This window comes from Camarhynchus parvulus, chromosome 4 (assembly GCF_901933205.1).
Source record: "Camarhynchus parvulus chromosome 4, STF_HiC, whole genome shotgun sequence".
Classification (NCBI taxonomy): Eukaryota; Metazoa; Chordata; class Aves; order Passeriformes; family Thraupidae; genus Camarhynchus; species Camarhynchus parvulus.
In genome coordinates, this window is record NC_044574.1 from 61,697,457 (window position 1) to 61,722,316 (window position 24,860).

Genomic DNA, 24,860 nt, shown 5'->3' on the forward strand with positions numbered 1-24,860 from the left:
CTCCTCAATGAGAATTACCTTCTAATGCTGCTTCTTTAGTGACCATTTGACGTGTACTGAGAAGCGTTTTACCTCCAAGTAGCTGAGAGGGGAGGAGAACCAGCGCTGTGCTGGAGCGGTAAGGCCGGGATGCTGCGGCTAACTGCCCGGGGAGGCTGCGGCGGGGGCAGCTGCGGTCCGGGCCGGGCCCCGCTCCGTGGTTAACCCCTCAGGGCTGCCCAGGCTCCGGCCCGAGGGAAGCGGGGCCGCCTAGGAGCCGCTTCTTCCCGCTGACCACTCCGTCGCCAGGCGGCGCTTTGACGGAGGGCGCCTCCCGCACAGGTTTGTCCCTCGGCGGCGGCCGTCGAGGGCGGGCTTAGATGGCGGCGGCCAGCTGAGCCCTCGTGTGCTGCGCTCCCGGTGCCGGTGCCCGCAGCCATGTCGGGCCGCCAGGGCAACAAACTGCCCAGCAACCTGCCCCAGCTGCAGAACCTCATCAAGCGCGACCCCACCTCCTACACCGAGGAGGTGCGGACCGGGGAATGGCTGGGGCGGGCTGCGGGACGGGCACGGGGTACGGGTGGGTGTTGCTCAGCTGCCCCTGTTCTGTGTGTGCAGTTCCTGCAGCAGTACCACCACTACCAGTCCCATGTGGAGATCTTCACCTTCCAGCCGGACAAGCCCAGTAAGGAGCTGGCCGAGCTGCTGATGTTCCTGGCGCAGGTGAGTCCCGGGCCCCAGCCCCGCAGTAGGGGCTGTGGCAGCCTGTGCTTAGTGAAATACAAACAATTAAATTTACAGCTTGCGTGTCCTTTGCCAGCCCTGTGAGGGAAGCACAGGTGTGCTGTAGAGCCTTCTCTTGCCCTGTCCCTTGCAGGTTGCCCACTGCTACCCCGAGCACATGGCCAGCTTCCCGCAGCAGCTGAAGGAGTTGCTCTCCTACCACCACACGGTCCTGGACCCCGACCTGCGCATGGTGAGACCGCCTTGGGCTCACCCTGCCCTTGGTGTGAGCTGAGAGCTTGGTGTTTGCTTGTCAATGAAGAGAAGCTGGAGAGGGATGTGAAATTTGGCTTCTCTTGCAGACCTTCTGTAAGGCTCTGATCCTGTTGAGAAACAAGAATCTAATAAATCCCACGAGTTTGCTGGAGCTCTTCTTTCAACTGCTGCGGTGCCATGATAAACTGCTACGGAAGGTAAGGTGTGCTGACAAAAACCTGCATCTCCAGTGGGTTTTGACCAACTTGTGGAGTAATGGCAGAATAGGCAGTTCTTCTCTGCTTGGTTGGGAAAGTAAAGTTTAAAATAGCTCAGCTGTTGGAGCAGTCAGTGCTGGAGGCAAGGTCCAGCTCTGGGTTGGACTAATAACTGAGTTTTGCTGCTGTAAACACATTGCTGTTGCAGGTTGTAGGCTCATCCTGTTTGAGATTGAGCAGTTTGGTTGTGTCTGCAGGTGAAAAACTTGGCTGTCAGAACAGGCTTAAATGAGGCAGGGGCAGGATGTGAAGCAGTATTTGATGCTGTTCATTGTCCTGCCTTGCTGTACTGTGAGTTCAGTATGATTTTGAAATCCACAAGTCTCCACAGGATGCCTTCCTGTTCTTTTTCCTGCTGTAAGCCAGTGATGTTCTCAGAGGTGATCAGCTGGATTGTGTCAGTGCTTGGGCAGAGGGTGTGTGTTCCTGTGTGTTAGTCCCTGTCATCTCTCCACTTGCAGACCTTATACACTCACATTGTAACAGACATCAAGAATGTCAACGCCAAACACAAGAATAATAAAGTGAACACGGTAGGTGCTTTGGCTTTCCTGTGTACTTTGAACTGAGCTGCTGCTGTTGTAGAAGAGCTCTAAAGACATGTTTTCAACTTGTTCTGTAGGCACTGCAGAACTTCATGTACACCATGTTGAGAGACAGCAATCCCACTGCTGCCAAGATATCTCTGGATGTGATGATAGAGCTTTACAGAAGGAATATTTGGTGGGTCTGGCAGGCTTGTGTCCATTTGCCACTTACTGTGGGGCACACGGGCGTCCTTTGTGGCACCTAGTACAAAACAATGCAGGGGACAGTGACTTAAATAGATTTCCTATTTGTACGCCAGTGGAGTTGTAACTTGTACCAAAGAATTTAGCTGAGAAGAAATAATGTCTTGTGTGAAATGAGTTACTTAAATATTTGCTGAGAACTAATTTTCTCAGAAGATAAAATTGCCAGACTTGAAATAAGATATGGCTTGTTTTTTTCCAGGAATGATGCCAAAACAGTCAATGTCATCACAACTGCCTGCTTTTCCAAAGTGACCAAGGTGAGGACAGAAATCACTGATACACTGGATGTTACCTTGCCTACCTTCTTCATGTGAATGTAACTTAATATGCTGTTATAGCAAACAAACTTCATTGATCTGTCTGTTGCTTGTTTAATTTTCAAAATAACCTGCATGAGAGGAGGTGGAGCTTGGCAGCTTATCTCGTAACAAGTGTAGCCTGGTGCAGGGAGTGTGGATGTTCTTTTCACTGCTCTTCAGTACAGACTATCAGGATCACCTCCTTAATATCAGCACTGTGAGCCTATGGTTAACTGAGGAGAGCAGCTGGCCTGACTGAATATTGGGCCTTCTGCATTGCCTCTGGAGGCTTTAAAAACTTGTCCTATTGTTGAAGACAAGTTTTTTACCCTGTGAAGGTCCAAAAGTGGTTCCATTCAATAACAGTCAGCCAACCAAAACTAAAAACCTAACCAGCAAAATTATCTGAATTAATGCAGGCTGAGACCTCTGAGCATCACCTTGGCTCTTGCCTGTGTAGGGCCTCCTGACAGTGTTGACACAGAGCAACTATATTGAAATGATTTTGCAGGATGATAAAAAGACAATTGGCAGCTTTGAATTTGGCCTTGTGGCAACTCAGGTGCTCTTTGGTTCTGATTGCCTCTGAGCAATGATGGGCAGCTAAAGTTGTCTGGGTTTGTAAGACACTTGTGGCTCTCAGGCTGTAACTTGGTTTATTTTCTGATCCATAGTTTATTTTCTGATCTTTATTTTCAGATCTATGCCTATTAAAAACAACTGGTTAAGTCTTTGCATGGCTTAAGGTGTGGGTGTCGGGTGGCTGTAAATTCTGTCAGCTTGTCCCACATGATCTCATTTTACTTTTCAGGTGTTAGTTGCTGGTTTGAAGTTCTTCCTTGGGAAAGATGAGGATGAGAAACAGGGCAGCGAGTCGGAGTCTGAGGTGGGTGTTGCGACCAAATATTTCCCTTCTCTGATTTTCAGACCTGTTATTGGTTCTGTCATCTTGGTGACTCTGGCTTTGCCAATCTGTCTGCCTTGCTGCTACTCACTGTCCTGTCTAGCTGTCACCAGATGTTTCTGTGCTTGACAAACAATTTCAGTGTCTGACATCTGGCCCCAGGATGTCTTTGCTCTCTGTTAAAAGAGAAACACTAAACTCTTTTCTTTTTAGATGCTGGTACCTATGTGTTCTGAAGCTTAGTAAGGGGGATAGTTTTCAGAGTGTGTGGTACTGAAAAATATTGGCAGTTTGTTTCTGTGCTTGCCATTTGGAGCCTGGGTCACCTGAGTGTTGTGTTCCTTCCCCAAGGATGATGGCCCCACGGCCAGGGATCTGATGATGCGCTATGCCACCAACAAGAAAACCACCAAGCGCAAGAAGAAACTGGAGAAGGCCATGAAGGTCCTCAAGGTGAGGAGTGCGCTGACTTGCCATCACCTTGGATTAATCCTTTTTGTACAGAAGTCCTGTTGTTGCCTTGCTTGTTTAGCTGCAGATGGCAAATAGTGCTTGTGGTTGAAAATAGGGATAGTTTTTAAAATCATCTTGAAGAGGCAGCAATCTTTTGATAGCAACCTTGAAACTTTAGGACTTTACTCACAAAAAGAGAAATGTATTTTACTCTTGTTTCCATGCAGAAGCAGAAAAAGAAGAGCAAGCCAGAGGTGTTCAACTTCTCTGCCATTCACTTGATTCATGATCCCCAAGGTGAGTGTACGGTGAATTCTCTTAGTGCAGTTTGGTTAATCTAACAGCACTTGATTTGGTGGTCGTCTGTTCTAGTGAGCCTCTGGGGATCTCATGTTCTCAGATCAACCCAAAATGCATCTAAACATTCAGTTTTCAGTGCTGACCCAGTGCTTATGGTGTTGGGGAACATCTGCTGGTTCTCTCTGCTGAACCTGTGCACAGCAGGCCTTTTAGGCATATGAGAAGGGAAATAACCTATTGGAATAAGTGCTTTGGTCACCTTGAATTTCTTCTGTGAAAGGGCACTGGACCTTGAAAATAAGAATAAATCAAACTGCCTCTTGTGACTGTAATCCCATTTGATTTCTGTGTTGTGCTCATTCAGTCTTCTGCAAAACAATTTTTGCCTCTTCCAGACTTTGCTGAGAAACTGCTGAAGCAGCTGGAGAACTGCAAGGAGCGATTTGAAGTGAAGATGATGCTCATGGACCTAATATCCAGGCTTGTTGGAATACATGAGGTATGTACTTGGATAATTTTAGGGTGGTCTGTTCGTAGCCAGCCTGGTGTGGTTGTGGGCATGTTCTGGCCTTGTGCCTCTGGAAAATAAGCTTTAATTTTTCTCTATGTCTGAAAGTGTGTAGGGATGGTCTGGGAGTTGCCGGGAGGCATAATGCAATGGCAGTGGTACAGACCTTGTGGGACTAAGTAAGCACTCCTAGAAAAAGCTATTGGTCTGGAATAGAGGAGCTGAACCTAAAGAATAGAGGAGAACTTGTTGCTTCAAGACCTTCCTGGGAAGCTGCTCATGCAGATCACAGAGTTTTCAGGTGGTGCTGAACAAGAAGGAAACTGCACTTGGAGGATTTTATGTGGACTACCCAGTAATAAATTATTAGCACTGAATTAAGTGAAGTGTAATCCAGTGCAAGTTGGGCATTTAAGGATTCAAATGATAAGGGCTAGGTGCAAAGGGACTGCAGCTGGATTTACCTTGGTGCAGTTCATTTCCTTGTCCCACAAATATGAAACTCAACATAGGACACAACATTTTGCTCTAAAATCTGAGGCATTTGGGGAGCACACTAGAATGAGATGGTTTTACCATGTATCAGCTTATGAAGGTGATCTCAAGTTCTAAGACAAGAAGATAATATGTTGCAATTTGCTTTGCAGCTGTTTCTTTTTAATTTCTACCCCTTTGTTCAGAGGTTCCTCCAGCCCCATCAGAGGGGTAAGTAGCTACTCCAGGTACTGCTGATCCCTCATGTCTCATGTACAGGCATTTGATAGAAGTGGCAGTGGAAGTGGACAGGTAGCAGTGGTTTGGTGGAAAGCAGGAGTAGACCAGTGTGGACAAAGGAAGTACAAGTCCCTGACTGCCAGAAGTGCCAAGTGCTTTGGACTTCTGTGGAGGCTGTGTGCACTCAGGGCTCCTTACCTGAGGATTTGAACAAAGGAATAAAAGCAATCTGAGTCCCTAATCCTGACCAGCTGAGCTAAGCATGGTTGCCTTATGCTGCTCCCTTTTACTGGGGTTTGACTGCAGTTCTGGAGCATTTCCTTTTGCTTCAGCTGGCTGTTGTGGAGGCCTCAGGAGTTCCTAATGCTTGGTGGGAGAGGACAAACAACTGTCCCAAACAAGTCCAGGCTGAATGGTTTTGAGCCTGACCGAGCAGCTTGTTGAGTTTTAAAGGATGTGTTTATTGGCTGGAGCAAGCTGCAGCAATATGTTTTGGTATCTTCTTCCTCCTTTTCTTCCAGAAGTGACAAAGATTCTTCTGTTTGCTGCACAGGCTTCACATCAGCTGGTACCACCTGAGGTCAGTGTTCTCCCTGTGATGGATATTAAATGGGCAGCATAGAAATGCAACTGAGTGTGTGTGGGGGGAGGGGGAAGGGGAATTGGTCAGATTGGTTGGAAAAGCTTACAGTAATTACAGCAATTTTTGCAAGTTCTAAGGCATTGTTTCATAAAGGGAGGAAAAATAGTTGATTTTCTGCAAGAAAATTTTAGAAAATACTTGTGTTTAGAAAATACTTGTGGGCTGTACTGACATGTCCTGATGTCTTTCTATGAAAAAGGATGTGTCTGTTCATAACATCGAAGTGTGGTTTGATTAAATATGTGGAGTTTTTTTATTTTCAGATTATCCACTCAGTGTTGATGACCATTGCCAACAACTTTGTCACAGACAAGAATTCTGGGGAGGTCATGACTGTAGGGTGGGTACAGAATTGTATGAGTCATGTCAAACTCCAGATGTGATAAAATACATGTTATTTTTTAAACCACTTGCTGCTTATTCCTGTTACCTGTGCTATGCTTTCAAGAAGCTGCTTGAGTTAAAAGTATATTAGCTTCAATGTTCTGTTTTTTTTCTGGGAGTGTTTGATGGTTTTCTCCTCTTACACTGTATGTTGTATAAATGCTGTATAAGGTTGTTCAAGTTTCAGGTAATTAATTCTGTAAGTGGCACTTTCTCCTAACTGGTGTTGAGAAAATAACTGATTTTCCCTATTTTTAGGATCAACGCAATAAAAGAAATCACTGCAAGATGTCCCTTAGCCATGACTGAGGATCTGCTCCAAGACCTTGTTCAGTACAAGACGCATAAAAATAAAAGTAAATATTGCATGGATACCGCTTTAAACTAATTTGGTTTTTTTCTGTGTTACGTGATCTTCAGTTACAGCCTTCATGGAAGTGCTGTCCTAATTGTTTTTTATGGGCTGAGACCACTTTGAGTGTTTGGGTTACATCTCTCTGTTTGGAGTGTGTAGCCATGGGAGACAAAACAGTCAAGGGCAGAGGAACTAAATGACAAAAATAAAGCAAGAGAAGGGATTGTTAAGAAGAGTTAGCCCGGCGGAAGTGTTGTGTTCTATACCAGAGAAATCAGAGGGAACCATAAGCTCAGAGAAAATGTGAGTCAGTTGTAAAATCTCCACACAGCTGGAGATTTGTGTGGGCTTTTGGTTTGCTCAGAGGTCTGTTTTTTTCCTGACTCTCTCATTTCCTGGGCAGATGTGATGATGTCCGCAAGAACTCTGATACACCTGTTCCGCTCTCTGAATCCAGAGATGCTGCAGAAGAAGTTCAGGGTAAGTGTTTCATGTGTTTTGCACTCACTAAAAACTGATGTGCTCAAAAATGATGAGAATTGGTCTCAGTATCCTCTTGACAAGGTGGAGTCAAGTCTGTGTTGTTCCTCTGCCTGCTGCCTTTGGACATGGTGTGCTATCCACCTAACATTAATCTAACTCATGGTTAGGTTATGCTCCTCAAGTTGAGCTCTTTTCTGAGACACATTCAACTTGAGTTATTAAACTCTGCCACATGGAGTAAGGGAAGGTCTTTGGAGCCACACCTTCCTATTCTTCCAGGTATTTTCATGGATTGGTGGATATTACAATAGCAGCCTGCTCAATGTGTGTTTTGTTAATATACAGGGTAAGCCTACTGAGGCCTCAGTGGAAGCCAGGATTCATGAATATGGAGAACTGGATGCCAAAGACTACATTCCAGGAGCAGAAGTACTGGAGGTGGAGGATCAAAAGGAAAAGGGAGGAACCCAAGAGGAAGGTTGGCCTTTTTTCTTTAAAAATTCTGGTTTGGGCATCACTGTCACTAAGATTTTATGTGGACATGGAACCTGGTGTTTGTGCATTTCATTTCCTGCTGTGCTTTGTCTTGCACATGTCTGTCCTTGGGTAAGTGCAGTTTGTCAGTGGGCTTTGGTACTGTGTTGCTTTTTATGATACACACTGAGATGGGAAGCAGAGGGACAGACAGTACAGCTGTGAACTTTGTGTTCAGCTTCTCCGAAATAAAACCTTCTGAATATTGTGGAGCACCAGAACAGTAGTTGGATATTATATTTGGTTTATTGAGTTCAGTTCCTGTGTAAATGCTTTACACACCCTGGAACCCGTGCCTGAGTTGGAAAAGAGATGGAAGAGTCTTTAAAGCAAGGCGGAGTTTGGTGAATGAAGTCTGAGTGCCTTGAAGATGCTGCAGGGGCTGGAGGAATGTAGGCTGTGTAGTGATCACTGTAACACTGGGCTTGGCTGCTGCAGCTGCTAACTTCGGCACTACAGCAGCACGGCAGTGAAGAGCCACGCTTTGACTGTCTGAACTAAGCCAGCTATAAACCACAGTACTTCTCTTGTTGGGTTGGTTTAGGTGGCTGGGAGTGGGGAACACTATTGCTTATGAAGTAATCAGTCTGTTAACTCCTGTGGTGCTTCAGGCTGTCCCAAATGCACCTTGTTTTCAGGATCTTGCCCTAGAGATGACAACTCAGCTTTGCAGAGCATAGTATGAATTCTGTCCCAGGACAAACTGAAGTTAGGAGATAAGTGAAATAAATGAAAGGCAATGAGAGCAGGCTGATAATTGATGGCAGCATCAATTATTGCCAATCGGGGTAGTGAAGATGAATTTGTGTTAACAGCTCTGTATTTGTTCTGTGAGCAGATGGCTGGGAAAGTGCTAGCCTGAGTGAGGAGGAGGACAATGATGATGGAGAATGGATCGATGTGCATCACTCCTCAGATGAGGAGCAGCAACAAGTAGTGAGTTCCAATTCTCTTCTATGCCAAGTGCATATGAGTCTTGTTAATCACAGAGCAGATCCTCTTGTCTCTTCACCCTCATGTAGCTGCTCTTAAATATCTATCCAGGCCTTCAGAGCAAGCTGTCCTGAAGCAGTGAGGCTGAAGTGCTGTTCAGCAGTGCTGCTGAAGTATACATGCTGTTAGGGTGGGAGGGGAGAAGGAGGAATTGTATCTCAGGGCCCAATGCCTTCAGAGTTGTGATAATCAGCTGAGAGCTTGTACTCCCAAAATCTGGATGTTGGATATGAGACAAGGAAAAATCCTGACATGTGGTTGTAGCATTTCCCAACAATACTGCCATTGCATGCTGCGTATTTGGGAGGCAAGGATCATGGATTGTGGCACAGGAGTGGGGTGCAAAGCTCTGATTCTTTTGTACCATTTTCTTTTCCAAAGGCAGAAAAAGTGAAAAGCATGCCCATAGAGGAACGAAAAGCCAAAGCTGCAGCAGTCAGTACAAGCAGGCTGCTAACTCAGGAAGACTTCAAGAAAATACGTCTCGCCCAGCTTTCCAAAGAACTTAATTCTGCGCCTGGCAAAGCTGCAAAGCGGAAATATATTGAAATAGATGATGAAGAGGAGGAGGAGGGCAGGTAGGATATGGGCTGTTGAGTGCTTTTTCTTACTTATCCTCTCCTGATGCAGCTGTTCATTGCAGCAGGGCACAGAGCTCTGCTGCTGATCAGTGTTCCCTGGTAACAGCCAGAGCCTAGAGTGGATCCTGGGCTGGGGGTTGGCTTACACCTGGGAAAAGCATCATGAGGACCTTATGGAAGGTCTGAGACTGTTTGTTTGACTTGTTCAGGCCTAGAGGTGTGAGAGGGGGTGTTTTGTAGCAGTAGCTGCCTGGTTATAGCTCCAGTGTTTCTTAAACCTGATGAAAAAAAGTAGGACTTGAAAAATAAGTGGGTGACTTTTGTAATGGATATCCCAAGCATGAGGAGCATCCTGAAGGGAACAAGAAATGTTTGTGTCTAAATTGATGGTGAGACAGCGGCCTAGGATGGGTGAGAGACAAAGGGTGAAGGGGGCATCTTGTTTTCCTTGCCAGCTGAAGCTTTGTGTGGTGACATTTATTGGATTTGTGTGTAGGGGGGAGTTGCTTTCACTCAGAGATATTGAACATCTGCATAAGAAGCCCAAGTCAGACAAGGAGACCAGATTGGCAACTGCAAAGGTGAGGTACTGGTGTGTCCTGTATCCTGTCCTTCTGGGTTTGGGTTTGTCTTCTGCAGGAGGAAATGCTGAGGCTGCATATCGAAGGTACGTGCCAAGCTGCCATGTGGGTTTTGAGAGGTAATTTGTTTGGTTCTTTGCTGTTGCATCTTGGCTGTGACAAATACGGTGTCCTGCTGGTCACATGTGACCACGAAAATGCAAACAGACACAATTTTTACTGTGACTTAAGAAATACAGCCAGTATGGGAGAAGCCACGTATGAACACAGTCATGCTGAACCCAGATTTGTTGTTATTGCCATAGAACCTGTTACCATCAGGCAGGTGATGTTGATAGTAGATGAAGGAAAATGACCCCTCGTTACTCTATCGCACTGTCTATTCTAGGCTGGAAAAACAGACAGAAAAGAATTTGTGAAAAAGAAAACCAAAATTAACCCATTTGCCAGCTCTTCCAATAAAGAAAAGCAGAAGAACAAGAACTTCATGATGATGAGGTACAGCCATAGCGTCCAGACCAAGAACAAGCGTTCCTTTAGGGAGAAACAGGTAATGTTTCATGTTGGAGATGGATGGGGCAGTGTGAGCAGTGATTTGTGGTACAGGTGTGGTGCTGCCTACTCTCTGGCCTGAGGTGCTGCTGCTGTAACTCAGAGAAAACCTGTGGCTTGGCTTGCCCCAGTCCTGCCCCAGAGGAAGAGCTGCTTTGCAGATTGCGGTTCATTCTCTATAGTCTGACCTATCACAGACTCATCTGTCCTGGCGTAGAGGTCATCTAATAGCTTGTCACAAATATTCCTGAGGAATAGATGCAAATGCTGTTCAGTTAAACAGTAGTTTGACACTAATGCTACTCTCAGTGGTGAAGCCCCTGCCAGTCTAGGGTTTTACAAGGTGTTATTTATTCAACTCCTCCAAATGCATTCAAGAAACTTGTTCAATAATCCAGTGGTCCAGTTGTTTTCTCTTCCCAGATGGTGTTTTGTGCAAGTGTTTACATGCAGCTTGAACTTAGAGTTATTTCCAGGATCATACACCTTATCCAAATGATATTTGTCTGCAATTTCTTGCCTTAGGAAGGGCAAGGCAGAAACTATTATTAGACTCAGTAGAGAATATCTGAAGCTTTTCTGTTGATCATGTAGTCTAGTACTAGTACATGTCCTCTGTACATGTTTATTTGGCATCATTCTGCCTCACCTCTATTAAGGCTGACAACATTGAAAGCAGCTCTCAAAGCATACACAATAGGCTGCAAATGAACAATCCAGGCACTTAAAAAACCTGCTGTTTACAGTTATACTTGGCTCAGTTATTCTAAAAAAACATCTTGAAGCATTTTGTCCTTACTGATGTTTTAAATTCAAATGTAATGCCTAAACAGCACTTATTCATACTTTTTTCCCTGTGAAAGTTAGGCTGCAGTACCAGTCTGTTAACCATGAGTGTTTTGAGTGGGTGGGAGGATCTTATTTGTATGGTGCTGCATTCTGCTGTGCTTTTTGGTGGTAAGATAAAATGGCCTGCTTGCTATAGTCCAGAGCTAGCTCCTTTACTAGGAGCTACTACTGCATCACAGTACTACTGTGTTTTGAGTACTACATGTTTTAAGCTACTACTTAAAACTAGTTTTATGTACAGTAAGATCTCTTTAGAGTGATAATGGCACTTGTAAAAATTTCTCCTTCCCCCCTGAAAAGCAATTTTGTAATACTTCTTCATGAAGCACCAATTTTACTTACCTCTCAGCTGAACTGTAACTTTCTAGATATCTTCTGTTTGAAGTGAGTCAGAGTAGTTTGTTCTAAGCTTCATTGTGTAGGATTTGGTCATGCCTAGCTCTTTAATTGTACTGTGGAGTTTAGGTACATAACCCCAGTGTTTCTGCCACTCTAATTGTTAGCATTTGCATTGCTCCCTGTTTGAGCTGATGAGCTCCTAGTGTTTTTCTCAGAGGTTAAAGAAATTGAAACGAGTTCTGATGTGGTAATGTTGCTTTCTCAGTTATGCTCCTTACCTGAATATTCCCCTCTTGTTTTGTGGTTAGCTGGCTCTTAGAGATGCACTTCTGAAAAAGAGAAAACAGCTGCTAAAATAAATGCTGGAGAGAGCTTCATCACCCTTGGAGAAGTTGCCCTGGAGATGCTGATTTGCACCCACCATCACTGCTGGGGGAAAGGAGGACTGTGGTGCCTTATGGATTTAGCTCTGATCTGTTTGGAAATGCAAATGGAACTCCTGCAAGCTGGTGGATGCTGCATCAATAGGACACAGGCCTTAATCCTTGGAGGATTTTAATTTGGTTTTAAAGTGTTCTAGGGAAGAAGGCAGTTATATTTTTATTTCATGTAATTTACTTACAGTGGGTTTTATATGTGTAAGTATTAAAATACACAACAGTAAGGTAAAAATTCTACCTGAGGCAATTATTGACTAAGCAACAGAACAAAAAAATATTCTGGTCAGTCTATAAAGCATGTGGATATAGTGTCTGTGCCTGTCTTAGGGGAGTGCCTGTACAGATGGAGTGAGCTGTGGTCTGAGTAGCTGGCTTTGACCAATTTAATAATACCAAATTCAACTGTGATGCAGGTAAAATTAATTCAAGCGTTGTGGGGAAGAACAGTTCATTATGGCTTACTAAGAAAAAAAAATACAAGTAGTGTATTGGGAGATAGGGTTTTTTGTTGCCATTTAAATACAAAAAAAAATCGCATACCAGAGAAAAAAGGGAATGTTTTCCTATTGTGGTGTGCCTTCTGGTGGGACTTGCCAGTGACTCTTGGCAAGTACATGCAAAAATCACATCGGTGTCTAGATTCTTTGTCTAAGGTTTAACTTGTGCTTTAACCTTGACCTCTGCTGGGACCATTAATGGATTCTTTGTACCTTCCCCAGCCACCTGTTCTAATGGAGTTGATCAAGTATTTATAACTAGAGGGAGTTATTTATACCACCCTTTTTCCAAGTCTGTTAGAGATGGATTTCTTTGTGGTGCAGAAACAGGTGCCACAGGCACAGTACAATGGCAATGCATTTGGTGGGGTGCATTTTTCCTGTCTTTTTAGGGAGCCAGATTCATGTTGTTATCCCATGTAGGAATTCACTTAACTTACGTATTGGTTTAATATGTATTTGTAATACCTTTAATTGTTTTTTGTATGGATTTGGTTTTGTCACACTGCTCCCTAGAGCAAAAAACCTTAGAGAGGCTTAAGGGAGAGAAGGACAGAGTAGGGTGGGGTTTTTTGTTTTTGTTTTTTTTTACAGCTCTGTTTTATTCCAATTGTACGTTCCTGCTGAGGGAAGGGCAGGGATTGGTACTCAGCAGGGAGCGCAGTGAGGTCTCAGGTGGAGGAGCACCTGTAGCTGGGAGCCAGAGTGCTGTTGGGATGGAGTGTGGAGCAGGGGCTGGAGCCAAAGGTAGGGGGAGGAGAAGGCAAGTACAGTCAGTACACCACAGTTGTACTGCTAGGGGCATTTTTTCTGCAGTTTGTTTTCTTGTGCATGTGTCCAGAAACTAATACCCTCTGACACTGAAAGAGGGTGGTCATTTTTTGCCCCCGCGGTAGAGGACCATGGTCTAGTCTCCTCTCTTCCTGTTTCCTTCTTGTTTACAGCTTTGCTGTGTCAGCCAGCATGCTGACAGCTCTGCCAAGCGTGGGTTTGTCCTCTCTGCCCTCGGTGTGGAAACGACACTGTTGGACTGGCTTTGATCAATGTGGCCCAGCAGCAGCAGCAGCAGGGCCGGGTCAATGCACAGGTTACCCTGTACCATGTACCTGCTGCTCGGTCCCGTGTCTCACGGGACGAAGCGGGCTCGCAGGCTGCGGGCGGGCGGGCCATGACGCTTCGGGGCGGGCAGGGCCGGGGCGGGCCCTGCGGCGCGGGGAACGGCGGGCTGGCCCGGGGCGCCGCTGCCGCTCCATCCTGCGCCATGGGCTGCGGGCTGTGGGCGCTGCTGGCGCTGCTGTGCGGGGTGGCGGGGGCGGCGGCCCCCCTGCGCTGCAACGTGAGCCTGGACAGCCCGGCCGAGCAGCGCTGGCTGCCCGTGCTGCGGCACTTCGAGCCCGCCTTCCTGCGCACCGCCGTGCAGCGGATCATCGAGTGCGTGCGGCCGGGCGGGCGGGGAGGGGGGACAGCGGGGCAGCGCCAGGGATCCAGCTGCGAGCCGCTGGCCCGCTCTCGGCTAACCCCTCCTCGGCTGTGCCTTGCAGCGAGAGAGTACCCACATGGGTTCACCAGGTCATCCAGCCCATAGCAGCCGAACTGGAGCTTTTCATGCCCCAGCCCTTCGCGGGAGAGATTGCGGGGATGTGCAAAGCACTGGGAATCAATCTCGGAGATGGAATCCTGCTGAACTTCGCCTACGAATCCACTGCGTAAGTGTTGAGTACTTACATGGTCTCGTAGAGGTGAGCGGAGAGCTTCAGTTCAGCGTGGGGGAAGGCACGTGGTGGGTTACTTGCACTCTTGGTTCTGAGACCACTTCATCTGTTCAGCCGGAAGGTTTCCTTCTCTTTTGGCAGATGGAATCCTCAATAGAACGAGAAACGGTCATGTTTTCTATTGGGAAGTACAACTAATATCTGTTGTAGTTTTGTGTATGTACATATATATAAACGTATTAAAATACAAAAATTATTTTTGCTGATAAGGTATATCCATCCAAAAGTAGAGATCATTTATGTTTGAAGGGGATGTAATGTTCTTTGTCACTTAAAAATGGCCAAAAAGGAGGCTAAAGTAATTAGGTGCTCTCTCATTAATCTGAGATAAAGTTACTACTAAACTACTTTCTGGATGAAAGTTCACCATGGCTGCATAATCTCACTTCCCGATTTGAACAGTGGAAAATTATTTTAGTATATGTATGGCAGCAAACAAAATCTCAGTGAAAAAATACTGACTTTTTCTTTCTTTCTGCCCTAGAAACAGGGTGCAGAAGAATAATCAACACTTGGTGTTGCCTCTGGGGAGCCTAAAATATTTCCCCATATACATTTTAGCCAATATCAAGGCATATGGCTCCTTGTTTGCATTTGGACCATTTTTTTCTTAATGTGTAGTACTCAGTTGATAATTTTTTTAGTAACCACTAATATTGAATATGATATATTTAACTGCTGGCTCTTTTAGTGTTTCACAGAGGATACTTGCCATACTTTGCCCTGGTGAGGCCCCTGAAATTCAGTTTCTTGGCTTGGATATTAGAAAACCTCCATCAACTGGGAATAGCCTGCTTAGGTGAAGAATTGTTTACCTTTATTTCTGAGAAGCAGAGTTATGTATTACTGAAATGACTAACTCAAAACTACAGAGAATATAAGTTAATTCCCTGCTAATGCAATGCACTTGACCAAAAAAAAACCTGTTTTAATGAAACTGAACTTGATACATAAGGAATCAGAGCATTCTTCTTGTTCTAGAGAGTAGTCTGTTATTGAAATGGCTGATACATGAACCAATTTTCTTCAGTTTTATTGCTGGGACTTAATTTGAATGCATCTACTCATGATTAAAATTATAGACAGTCCAAATGGAAATGAAATCATCAGAATTAACTGCAGGAAGTTTGACACTATATGGATGCTTTCAGATGTTAGCTTTTCATTATGGCTTACAGAAGTGAAATGAAATAATGGTTTTTCCCAAGTGAAAGTGCTGCTTTCTGCATGCCCTTTAATTTCTGACCTGCTGTGGACTGTGGAGTGGTATTGGACTCCTCTTTGTATGGTAACGTGAATAAAACACTTAGCAGAGCATCAGCTCAGTTACTTCTGAAAGGTTGAGCTCCTGCAGCTAGGATATTGCAAGCAGTGCCAGAGCTGTGCCTTCAGTCATTCCTTGCCCTGTTCTGTTTGCAGGTTCTGTACCAGCATTGTGGCTCAGGACGACAAAGGCAACATTTACCATGGTCGGAACCTGGATTATGATTTTGTTGATATATTGAGCAAGATCACACTGGATGTGCAGTTTATCAAGGGTGGGCAGGTATTGTCTGGGGTTGGCATGGCTGGATGGTGTTCTGTGAAGAGTGGGACAGCCCCATAGCTGCTTAGATGGGGGGTTTAATGTAGGCATGGGGTTCTCATCCCAATTATACTGAATTGTTAGAGCAGCACAGTTATGCTCCAGCAGTGTGGGATGAATGCTGATTCTCTTTCCTTTCTGGGCATCTAGTTTATGGTGATGGATTGGAAAAAGTAGAACAGCTTAATCTGGTATTCAAGATATTATTTCCAAGAGATGCTGAAAGAAGGAAATGTCAAGATGCTAAAAAAGAAAAAAGATATTAGGGAATATGGCAAAGAGATCAGTTTTGGTAGGAACCAATTCTAAGGTGCATTTTTTTCTTTAGATCTTGTGAATTTCTGTGACCAGTAAGTGTGTCTTTAGACAAAGATTTCCAAAAAAGAACTAGCTGCTAGTGCAGTTTTGTGAGTCTGATTTTTTCTTTTAATGCTCATTAGTCCGTTTTTTAAACAGAAAAGTTATTGTTTGTTGCTTGGCAGTTTAACGTGAGCAAAAGTCTTGTAGCTCTGTGATCACAAACAACTGGAATGCTGTGAGTTTGAGGCCTCAGAGTCACTTTACAATTTACTTGGCATGTTTTCTTGTAACTGAAGGCACAGTGTGCTATAGTAATGTAGGTATGAAAGCTATAGAAAGAAGTACAGGCTGCAGGTTCCATCTGTGTGCTGTTCTGGAATGCTCAACTGCTCTCCTTCCTGGTTTCAGGTTGCATACCAAGGCACCACATTTCTTGGTTACGTCGGCTTATGGACTGGGCAGAGTCCACACAAGTTCACCATCTCCGGAGATGAACGAGGTAAAGGGAGTGTCTTCCACAGTAGAGGTTGTGTGTTGTTTTTGTTGATTGTCACCTACCTTGGCCTTTTTCTCCCAAAGGGAGCAATGCAGTTAAGGTTGCCGAAAAGGACCTGAAGTGGAAATCCTTGCCCTCAGGGAGTGAAAGCACACATGCCTGGTTTTGGATACTGTGTAGGGGAAGGTATTTGTCAGCAGTGTCACCTGAGCTGAAAGTGTCAAAGGATGGGGAAAGCCTTGGCAGTGCTGTAAAAGATGTGGTCTGGTCAAGAGTCACCTTTAGAGGTGGCAGAAGTGGGGGCTGAGATAGCAAGATGCAGTTTGGATAGTGAAGAAACTGCTCTTTTCCTGGTTCTGCTGTATTCCATGGTTGCCTGGCCTCACAAGGCAGTTGGAAAGAGGGGGAAGATCTAGGAGAAAGGCAGCAGACCTTGAGGGAATGCCAGGAGACACCAGAAAGGCAGTTAAGCAATGTCAGTAGTAGAGCAGAGTTGAGAGATGCCACTACTGAGAACTCAAGTTTGTAGCAGTGGGGAAGGCAGGGGGAAGGTCACTGCCTTGTTCGTAAGGGCTTCAGTTTCACAAGTAATGACAGTTACGTCCAGCTCAAAGCTTGGGAAATTGTCTCCATTTCTCTCTCTCCCCTTTATTCCTTTTAAGAAGCCAATACTGTGCTCTTCTTTATTAGGTGACTGTTAGAAAACTGGCAATGATGTATTCTCAGAACCAACATCTAAAGCGTTTATTTTTCCCTCGTGATGGTGATAAGCATTTTTCTTTTTAATCTTGAACAATCTGTCCTTCAACTCCTTAGCTATGCAAACAATATTCACTCTGTGTTCCACCAGTACATTATCTCTGAGTAGGGATTCTGCTATGGAGCACTTGCACCTCTTGCTTCCTGTTTGCATTGCTCATGCTGCCTTGTTGGATTCACTAAATTCTTTCCATAGTTTACATGCACACTGCTTTTGATTCCAGAGTAGTTAGTTAATGCTTTCAAAACTGGGGTGTCCTGGGCTGATAGTTACTGGGGCAAACTGCTTTTAGTTCAGCTTAAAGGCAAGTGTTACATGTTTATTGAGTCTCTTGAAAGGCCTGATTGAGGAAAGCTTGTGTACCAAAGTCCTGTGTCTCTCCACATCCTATGTTCACTCCACACATCCTGCAGTTCTGTCCATGGGCTGCTGCTGACTGCTTGCTGGTTTATCTGAAGTGAAAGATGTTTTCAGTTCATTCCAACTGAACTACGAATTGAGGGAAGTGAGCATGTGGCTCTTGCGGAAGCAGGATGACTAAATGAGGATCAGGGTCTATCAAGTGACAAGCAGACAGATTTTTTTTTTTTTTGTACTTTGCGAAGTGTTTAAATAGTAACAAACTTGGCCTTCTGGTTTTAGCACTTTACTTATTATTCTCAGTAACACAAACACTATCACTACCTCTTTTTTAGCTGTTTTATTATTTCTGTGAAATTCTTCCTGTTCTAATATTTCAGTAAGGTGAGTAATGAGATGATTATTATCATTCCTGTCATGACAGGTCTGAGATGGTTTCTGCGAAGCAGAAGTGTTAATCCAGCTGTTGTGGCTGACTGTCAGTTGGAATTATGTTGTCTATATATATTTCACCTGAAGGTTGTGCTCCTTGTTGGCACTTCTCCCGTAAAATGTTGATGCTTAGTGCGGATAGGCACCTACCCTGTCTCACGGTATATAAATTACATGTATAGTAATTTTTTTTCTCCCCAGATGGTGGTAGATGGTGGGAAAATGCTATAGCTGCTTTCCTCAATAGGAATTACCCGGTCAGCTGGCTTGTGAGAGATGTAAGTGCAGTGAGTTGATCTTATATTTCACAGCTGTGCCACATTTGTCTTTAAACATCTAGTAAATTAAAATCAGTGGCACAGAAGACTTAACAGCTTGATAAGCAAATGAATTTCTCAGGAGAAACTAAGTGTGTACCTGTATTTAGTAGTGAGGCAATTCCAGCCCTTTTGGAGGGCAGCCTCCAGTGCCAAAGGTCCTGGAGAAGCTGTGCCAAGGCTTCCTTCCTAGGGAGTGTTTCAACCAGCTGTCACTTGTGTCGTAACCAGTTAAGACAGCTGTACTCCTAGATGGTGAATACCTGTGCCGGGAGTTATTTTATGCTATTTGTTATGTTATTATATTAATATTTTCAAGTGGCACTTCAGAGTCAATTAGCTGGACCTTCATCTTTTGAAGATGTCCCAGTGCTCGTTTTTGTGCTTAACCTCACTCATCTCCTTTTTGTGTTAGACTCTGAGCGAAGCAGAGGACTTCCAGGCTGCTGTTCTCAGACTGGCTGACATTCCCATCATTGCTGAGGTTTACTATATTGTGGGAGGTGTCTCACCCAAAGAAGGCATGGTCATAACAAGGAATAGAAGAGGACCAGCAGATCTCTGGCCTCTCGATCCCTTAGGTGGAGCGTAAGTAGGAAAAAACTGCTTGGTTTTTGCTTCTCACATTCCCTTCTGAGTGATTGGCTTAGTGGCACAACTTCCTGGAGAGATCCAGGGTACCTCTTGGTCATGGTTACAGCAGGGGATTCGCTCCTGCATTCCATAGTTCATGGTCAAGGCTGTTGCAGCTACCAGCATGGGGCCCTTGGGCTTGCAGAAGTGGAGGGAGTTGCGTTTTGAGGGACTTTTCTCCTTTTGGCAATATAAGGATACCAATTGTTGGACTTTATGCATTACCTACTGAGTCACCTTTTGTTTGCTTATATGCTTGTTGCAGGTGGTTCCGTGTGGAGACAAACTACGATCACTGGACTACCCCTCCTCCTTTTGATGATCGCAGGTAAATTGATTGGAAGCTCTGTGGGGAGAGAAGATGTGTTTTCAAATTGGCTAGAGGTATAGGCAGCTGTTTGCTCCTGCAGCAAGCAGCTCATTCAGCTCCTGTAAAGCCACTCTGAAGGGAGTACATATGGTATAGAGCAATACTCACAGATGAAAGGGTGTGAGACAGTGATTAGCATAATGAGAAACTGCAAAGATAATGCTTAGGCCAAAAACTTGCTCAGAAAGCAAAATTTAGTAGGAGGTAAATGACTTAGATCAACAGTGCCAAAGTACTGGATGGCACTACGAAGGTGCTTATATGGGATTTTTAGGCTGTGTAGTGTGCAAAAAGGGATTGGCAGGTTGCTTCTTGATATGTACTCAATGGAATAGTAACAGGAACTTCAACACTGTGAGATGAGACCCAGTCACACAACTTGGGGTTATTTTAGACCAAAGCAGGCATTTCAGTGTTAAGGCCTTTAGTAAGAAGGTGTTTGTGTTGGTGCTTTGTTGTAGCCTTTGGAACAGACAAATGTCATTAATTGATAATGTGTTGCTTTCCCACAGAACTGCAGCCATCAAAGCTCTCAATGCTACTGGACAGCAGAACATCAACTTTGATACACTCTTTAAGGTATTTCTCAAATTCTGCTTTGTGAGTTGCTCTTCAAGTTCTTTGGCAAAGCAGAAGTGTTCTTTCATCAGGGATGTAAAAGCTGTGCTTTATTGTGGGGAACAAGATTTACTGCACAGCTGTCTCTGGAGGGGGTTGAAGACTGAAAGTTGTTCAAAATGCTTCTGGACTCCTATTTAAGCATTTTCTAGCAGTTGGCCAATTCAGGTGGAAAGTGTGGGAGATGAATTGAATCACATCATCTTTGTGCAGTTTCTTATTTCAAGCACAGGCATTTAGTGTTAGACATGGTGACCTTTGGGAATTGCAATGTCTTTCAGAGGGCTTTTTTTGAAAGTACTTCATTAAAATGGTCTGATGTTTAAAAAAGGTGGGAAGTCCTTGACTTTACATTATTCCTTTCATAACTTAATCCTACTGCTGTTTCTAACTAGCCATTTACTTCCCTCTTTATCTCCCTGAATGACAACTCTTCCAACTTTCTGTACAGGTGTTGTCAGTGAAGCCAGTCTTAAACAAGTAAGTATTAGATTGAGAGATGTTGATTGGTGCCTCCTGCTGTGCCTCAGGCCACGTGAAAGCACACCACAAACTTCTTTAGGATCTTCCTTATGTGTCTGAGTCCTGTGGTTTCCTAGCTTAGATTTTGGCTTGTGCTCATGACCCTCTACTTCTACAACACAGTTCCTTTTGGGTCTACCACTTCAGTTAGGGAACTGCACTTATTTGGGCTCAGTCTGTAATGGGAAATTGCTTTGGAATAGTGAAACAAATGACTCCTTTGGAGGAGCAGCTGGATGTCACACAGACTCTTTTGCCCGTTTTTGGAAATTTGGGGTTCATGTTAACACTGACAGTAGCTTTTTCGGCATGTTCTGATGGAGCTCTGATTAATTTGTAATAAAGGAATTGGGATAAAGCTTTTAGATGCTGTTTACTGGACTTTCAAGAGATATATTTCAGTACACCATTCTTCTGTGCTGTTCCAAAATTGCACTTTTGTAAGTTATCATGTTATCAAGTTTTACCTTTACATGGAACTTGATCATATTCTCTGCGTCAGTCATTGTCATTGGAGCTTGGCAATGGCTTCCTCTACCTCTGCTCTGCCTTGTCAATGTGAGGTAATGGGGAAAGGAAAAGGTTTATCTCAGCTATTGTGACATAGATACAGTATCAATTGTTTAATACAGTTCCTGTCTTGTGCTGCATGGGGGAAAGAACACTAAAAATTGATGCTAACAGTCTTTAATTTAATCAGTCTCTTTTCCTAAATCCTTCTGTACCTAAGCTGAATATTTGCTTCCATAAATACTGTCCTGCTGCCTTGCTAGCTAGATGGATTCCCCCTCCTGCCTTTGGGATGTCACTCACTCGCTCTGTTGCTCTTTCCCTGCCAGTAACACAGTGTACACTACAGTCATGAGTGCTGCGCTTCCAGATCGGTACCAGACATGGATGAGAGCTGGGGAGTGAAGAGATGGAAGTGGCAGAGGTGTAAGTGGCATCTGTACTTGCATAACCATTGCAGCTCCAGAGTCACTGAGGGACAAAGCATTGCACTGGCATGCTGACCCAGTCTGAATTCCTGATGCTGCTTGTTTATTGCCCTTGGATCAATACCTTCCCTTGTTTTAGAGGGAGTTAAATATTGACTCTCCTAGTGAAACTCTTGGAGAATATATTAGGGTTTGATCAGAGAGGAAGGGATGGAAACTGCAACCTAAAGGTAGAGGTTGCCTCTGGCAATGTTTAGCCTATTTTTACCAGCCTCAGTATGAAACTTGCTTGTCATCAGGTGGATGATGACAGGAAGCCCTGCCAGAGGGAACTGAATCCCAGCAGGAGGGGATGGTGCACTTAGCACTAAGAAAAATTGAACTTGGTTGGTAATGGCTGCTCACCAGCAACTACATATGAGCAGCATCCTTTGGGGGCTTTCTCCTGTGAATGTACAGAATAAGCTCAAGTTCTTGAGCTCACAAGGTGCCTCATGGGGACAGCTTCAGAGAGATACTGTGAGAATTTCTATGCCAAGAAACTGGTTGCATGGCCTTGACAAGAGCACAAGAAGCTGTATTCCAGTTTAAAGAGGTTTTAAAAAATATGATTGCTATTATATTTGCAGCAGTTCTGTCAGATCTGATTTTAGCAAGAATAATTCTTTCTAGCGATTGTGTAGAACTTGTTTTTCACTTAACTCTGGACAAACCTGTGCTCTCTTGCCTGTTTTTCTAGTTCAACACACTGAGTGAGAAGCTGAAGCTGTGCAAGACTAACATATGCTTTTAAAATCACTCCTGGGAGCAGTATAGTGGCTTTGGTTCATGAATGATGTGCACCATTTAGGAAACAGTGATTTGTTTACTCTTCCAAGTGTTGCAGGTGATCCTGTTGATGACCTGTAATGGAAGTTTGAAATTTCCTGTAATTTAATTGATGCTCTAGTAGATGTTGATGGGTAAAAATGGCTTGTACTATTTTTGGTATGAGTTGTGCAACTGCAATGTACTTCTGTGCTGACTAATAAATACATTTTGTAAATTACACAGCCTGAAAGTCTGAAGTAATTAAATAAAAATATTCAGCTCATACCTTGATGTATGAAGCCTTGTGGGATTTTACTTCTAGGTCCTCATCCTTTTCCCTCATCTATGAGTTGTTGATCTGGGCCTAGCAGGGGCAGATGCAGCAGTCAGCAGCATGCACAGCTGTAGGCTACAGGTATTTTTTTAAAATCAGAAATCAGGAGCTGTTTCAGGAACAGTGGTAATGCACTTTTCTCCTTAGTAGATGAGAGGAGGTTGTGTTGGGTAGTAGTGAGGTTAAAAACCAGTTACATTTGTTTTTGTACATTCAGATCAAATTACCTGCAGTAAAAGTTAACATTTTGTTTTACAGTGCAGAGCAGTGGGGCTTTTGTCAGGTTGTGCTGACTGTATATTGAGTTTAGACACTTAAGTGTGCTCCAGAAATACCGAGGGACTTGAAGAGTCAAGGTGAGTGGGTACCTTCAAGTAAAGCTGGCAAGCACCCTTCTTCACTGGATAAAATGTCACCTGTGTCAAGGTGACAGAGCACCACTTGCAGATCCATGCCATGCTGGCTGTGGTGGGTGTGCACTGGTTATGCAAACTGCTCTGAGAGCACCTTCTGGAGCTGAGGGCCCTTTATCTCCTTGTGCTGAGTCTCATAACCTACTTACCTGCATCCTCTCCCCTTGCCTGGATAAAAGTGCTGCAAGCTGTGCCTTGACCCAGTTTAGACAGAGAAGTACAGCAGCCAATGATAAAGCTGAAGAAGAGTTCCTGGAGCAAGATTTTAAAATGCTCACTGTCTTTGAGATTCCAGAAAATGCCATTGTGTTAATTCACAGAGTAGGCACTGATTTGTGATCCCACCAGGTTTTCTTTTAAATAACAGCTGCCCACAGCTACAGGATCCTTACAGGTGTGGCTTTGTGTAGTCATTCTGACCTCCGCAGCATTAGGCTGATGATCCTCTGGCAGGGGTGTGCACAGATGCTCTGGTATATAAATTTGGCCCAATGTTTGTTTCAATGCGTACAAACAATCTGGAATGTCCAAGTTATTAGCACCTAGGAGTGTTCAAGAAGCAATTTGCTTCCACTGTTGTGTCTGTGGCTGAGCAGGCGTTTGGGGTTATGTGGTTTAAATAAGCGAGGAATGTAGTTTGTTTTCTTTCCTTATAAATTACTTTCTTGAAAGCCTTGCGTTTTCTGTGGTAACCAACTCCAAGAGGCTGACTGCCAACCAAATAAAGTCTTTCTGCCACCTTGAATGCTTTTCTGCTAACCCACAGGATATATAACTTCCTGGTTTTAGTTTAATGACAAGCTAAAATATAAATACTGATCAACTGCTGAGTGATACATCTAAGTTGTAAGATATTTAACATATGAGTAGCTAAGGTATGTGTGATAAGAACTGAAGTTTGATAAAAATGCAGAGATGCGGTTGTCAATACTTTAAACAAAACCATCTTAATGCTGGAAACATTAAAATGTAGCAGTGATTGGGTTTTTTTGGTAGGTTCGGATGCTTTGCGGGAGTCTTTGACCAAGAAAGACTGGACCAAAACATCCTGGAAGTATTTCTGTTGCCTGGTATTCTATGACTTTGTGGACATTGCTTTTTCAAAAAAAAAAAAAAGAACGGATCATTTATAGGTATTGGAATAGGTTGCTGGTCATATATCTGTGTGAGATTTCATATGCTCTGTGTGTACACTTTTTAAAGACTGGAAAGAACAGGGATTTTCCTGTTTTCTCAAGCCCTGGAATTGTGAAGTAATAAAACAAGATAAATTATCATTGCTTTTTCCACATCCTTTCCTTTCTGCTCTATAGATTCCCTAGCTGCAAAGCACCAAATACTTTTTCAGCCCAACACAAATAAGGGGTAAAACTTTGAATTATTTTTCCTCCAGAAGCTTGCATTTAGCAGAGGGCAGCTTGCAAGTGTGTCAGAGCTGACTCTGAGGATGAGAGGCCAACATGCTGTATTTCTCATTCATAATCCCCTGAGTAATCCTAATCCTGTTGAGATCTGTGGGTTTTATTAAGTGTCACATGGTAGAGGATTCTTAAGTCTGTTCATAACTGGGCAGTAAATAAATCAAAGTGTCTGCACCAGCTCTGGGTTGCACGTGCACAGAGACATGGCCTGTTGTGCTGCCTGCCCAAGGGAACACCTTACTTTCCTATTTGGATTCTGAGGAGGAGATTTTGCATCTGTAACTAAAAAAATAGCATCAGAAATCAGCGATCATTTGGGTACCGAACACAACCAAAATTTA

The 24,860-nt window shown here is 44.1% G+C and overlaps 2 protein-coding genes across 3 annotated transcripts; both read left to right on the top strand.

Moving 5' to 3' along the window:
• Positions 1–355: 355 nt before the first annotated feature.
• On the top strand, positions 356–12,917 carry SDAD1 (SDA1 domain containing 1). Its single transcript, XM_030947095.1, has 22 exons — positions 356–507; positions 598–702; positions 857–955; positions 1,065–1,175; positions 1,697–1,768; positions 1,858–1,958; positions 2,229–2,286; positions 3,140–3,214; positions 3,584–3,685; positions 3,913–3,982; positions 4,381–4,484; positions 5,141–5,198; positions 5,729–5,787; positions 6,114–6,190; positions 6,493–6,590; positions 6,993–7,069; positions 7,418–7,550; positions 8,445–8,542; positions 8,981–9,177; positions 9,677–9,761; positions 10,150–10,311; positions 11,810–12,917. Exons 1-22 carry the CDS (start codon positions 418–420, stop codon positions 11,858–11,860), a joined length of 2,082 nt encoding a protein of 693 aa, XP_030802955.1. The 5' UTR covers positions 356–417; the 3' UTR covers positions 11,861–12,917.
• A 309-nt stretch (positions 12,918–13,226) lies between these two features.
• NAAA (N-acylethanolamine acid amidase) lies at positions 13,227–23,562 on the top strand. Of its 2 annotated transcripts, none has more exons than XM_030947100.1 (11): positions 13,227–13,525; positions 13,980–14,144; positions 15,630–15,756; positions 16,504–16,594; positions 18,345–18,421; positions 18,876–19,048; positions 19,359–19,421; positions 19,976–20,042; positions 20,533–20,561; positions 21,443–21,539; positions 22,281–23,562. In XM_030947100.1, the coding sequence occupies exons 1-10, from the start codon at positions 13,482–13,484 to the stop codon at positions 21,516–21,518; spliced, it is 912 nt and encodes a 303-aa protein (XP_030802960.1). In that variant the 5' UTR covers positions 13,227–13,481; the 3' UTR covers positions 21,519–21,539; positions 22,281–23,562. The 2 variants fall into 2 exon arrangements, with proteins under 2 accessions (XP_030802960.1, XP_030802959.1); XM_030947099.1 differs by lacking the exon at positions 13,227–13,525 and adding an exon at positions 13,684–13,869.
• Positions 23,563–24,860: the final 1,298 nt, after the last annotated feature.

Excerpts from the sequence above, each read along its gene's own strand:
- SDAD1 (XM_030947095.1), top strand. The coding sequence starts at position 418 with ATGTCGGGCCGCCAGGGCAACAAACTGCCCAGCAACCTGCCCCAGCTG. Across the intron at positions 4,485-5,140 it reads GGCTTGTTGGAATACATGAG|CTGTTTCTTTTTAATTTCTA; the intron begins GTATGTACTTGG and ends TTTGCTTTGCAG. Across the intron at positions 5,788-6,113 it reads ATCAGCTGGTACCACCTGAG|ATTATCCACTCAGTGTTGAT; the intron begins GTCAGTGTTCTC and ends TTTTATTTTCAG.
- NAAA (XM_030947099.1), top strand. The coding sequence starts at position 13,700 with ATGGGCTGCGGGCTGTGGGCGCTGCTGGCGCTGCTGTGCGGGGTGGCG. Across the intron at positions 13,870-13,979 it reads GCCGTGCAGCGGATCATCGA|CGAGAGAGTACCCACATGGG; the intron begins GTGCGTGCGGCC and ends TGTGCCTTGCAG. Across the intron at positions 19,422-19,975 it reads CCTCCTTTTGATGATCGCAG|AACTGCAGCCATCAAAGCTC; the intron begins GTAAATTGATTG and ends GCTTTCCCACAG.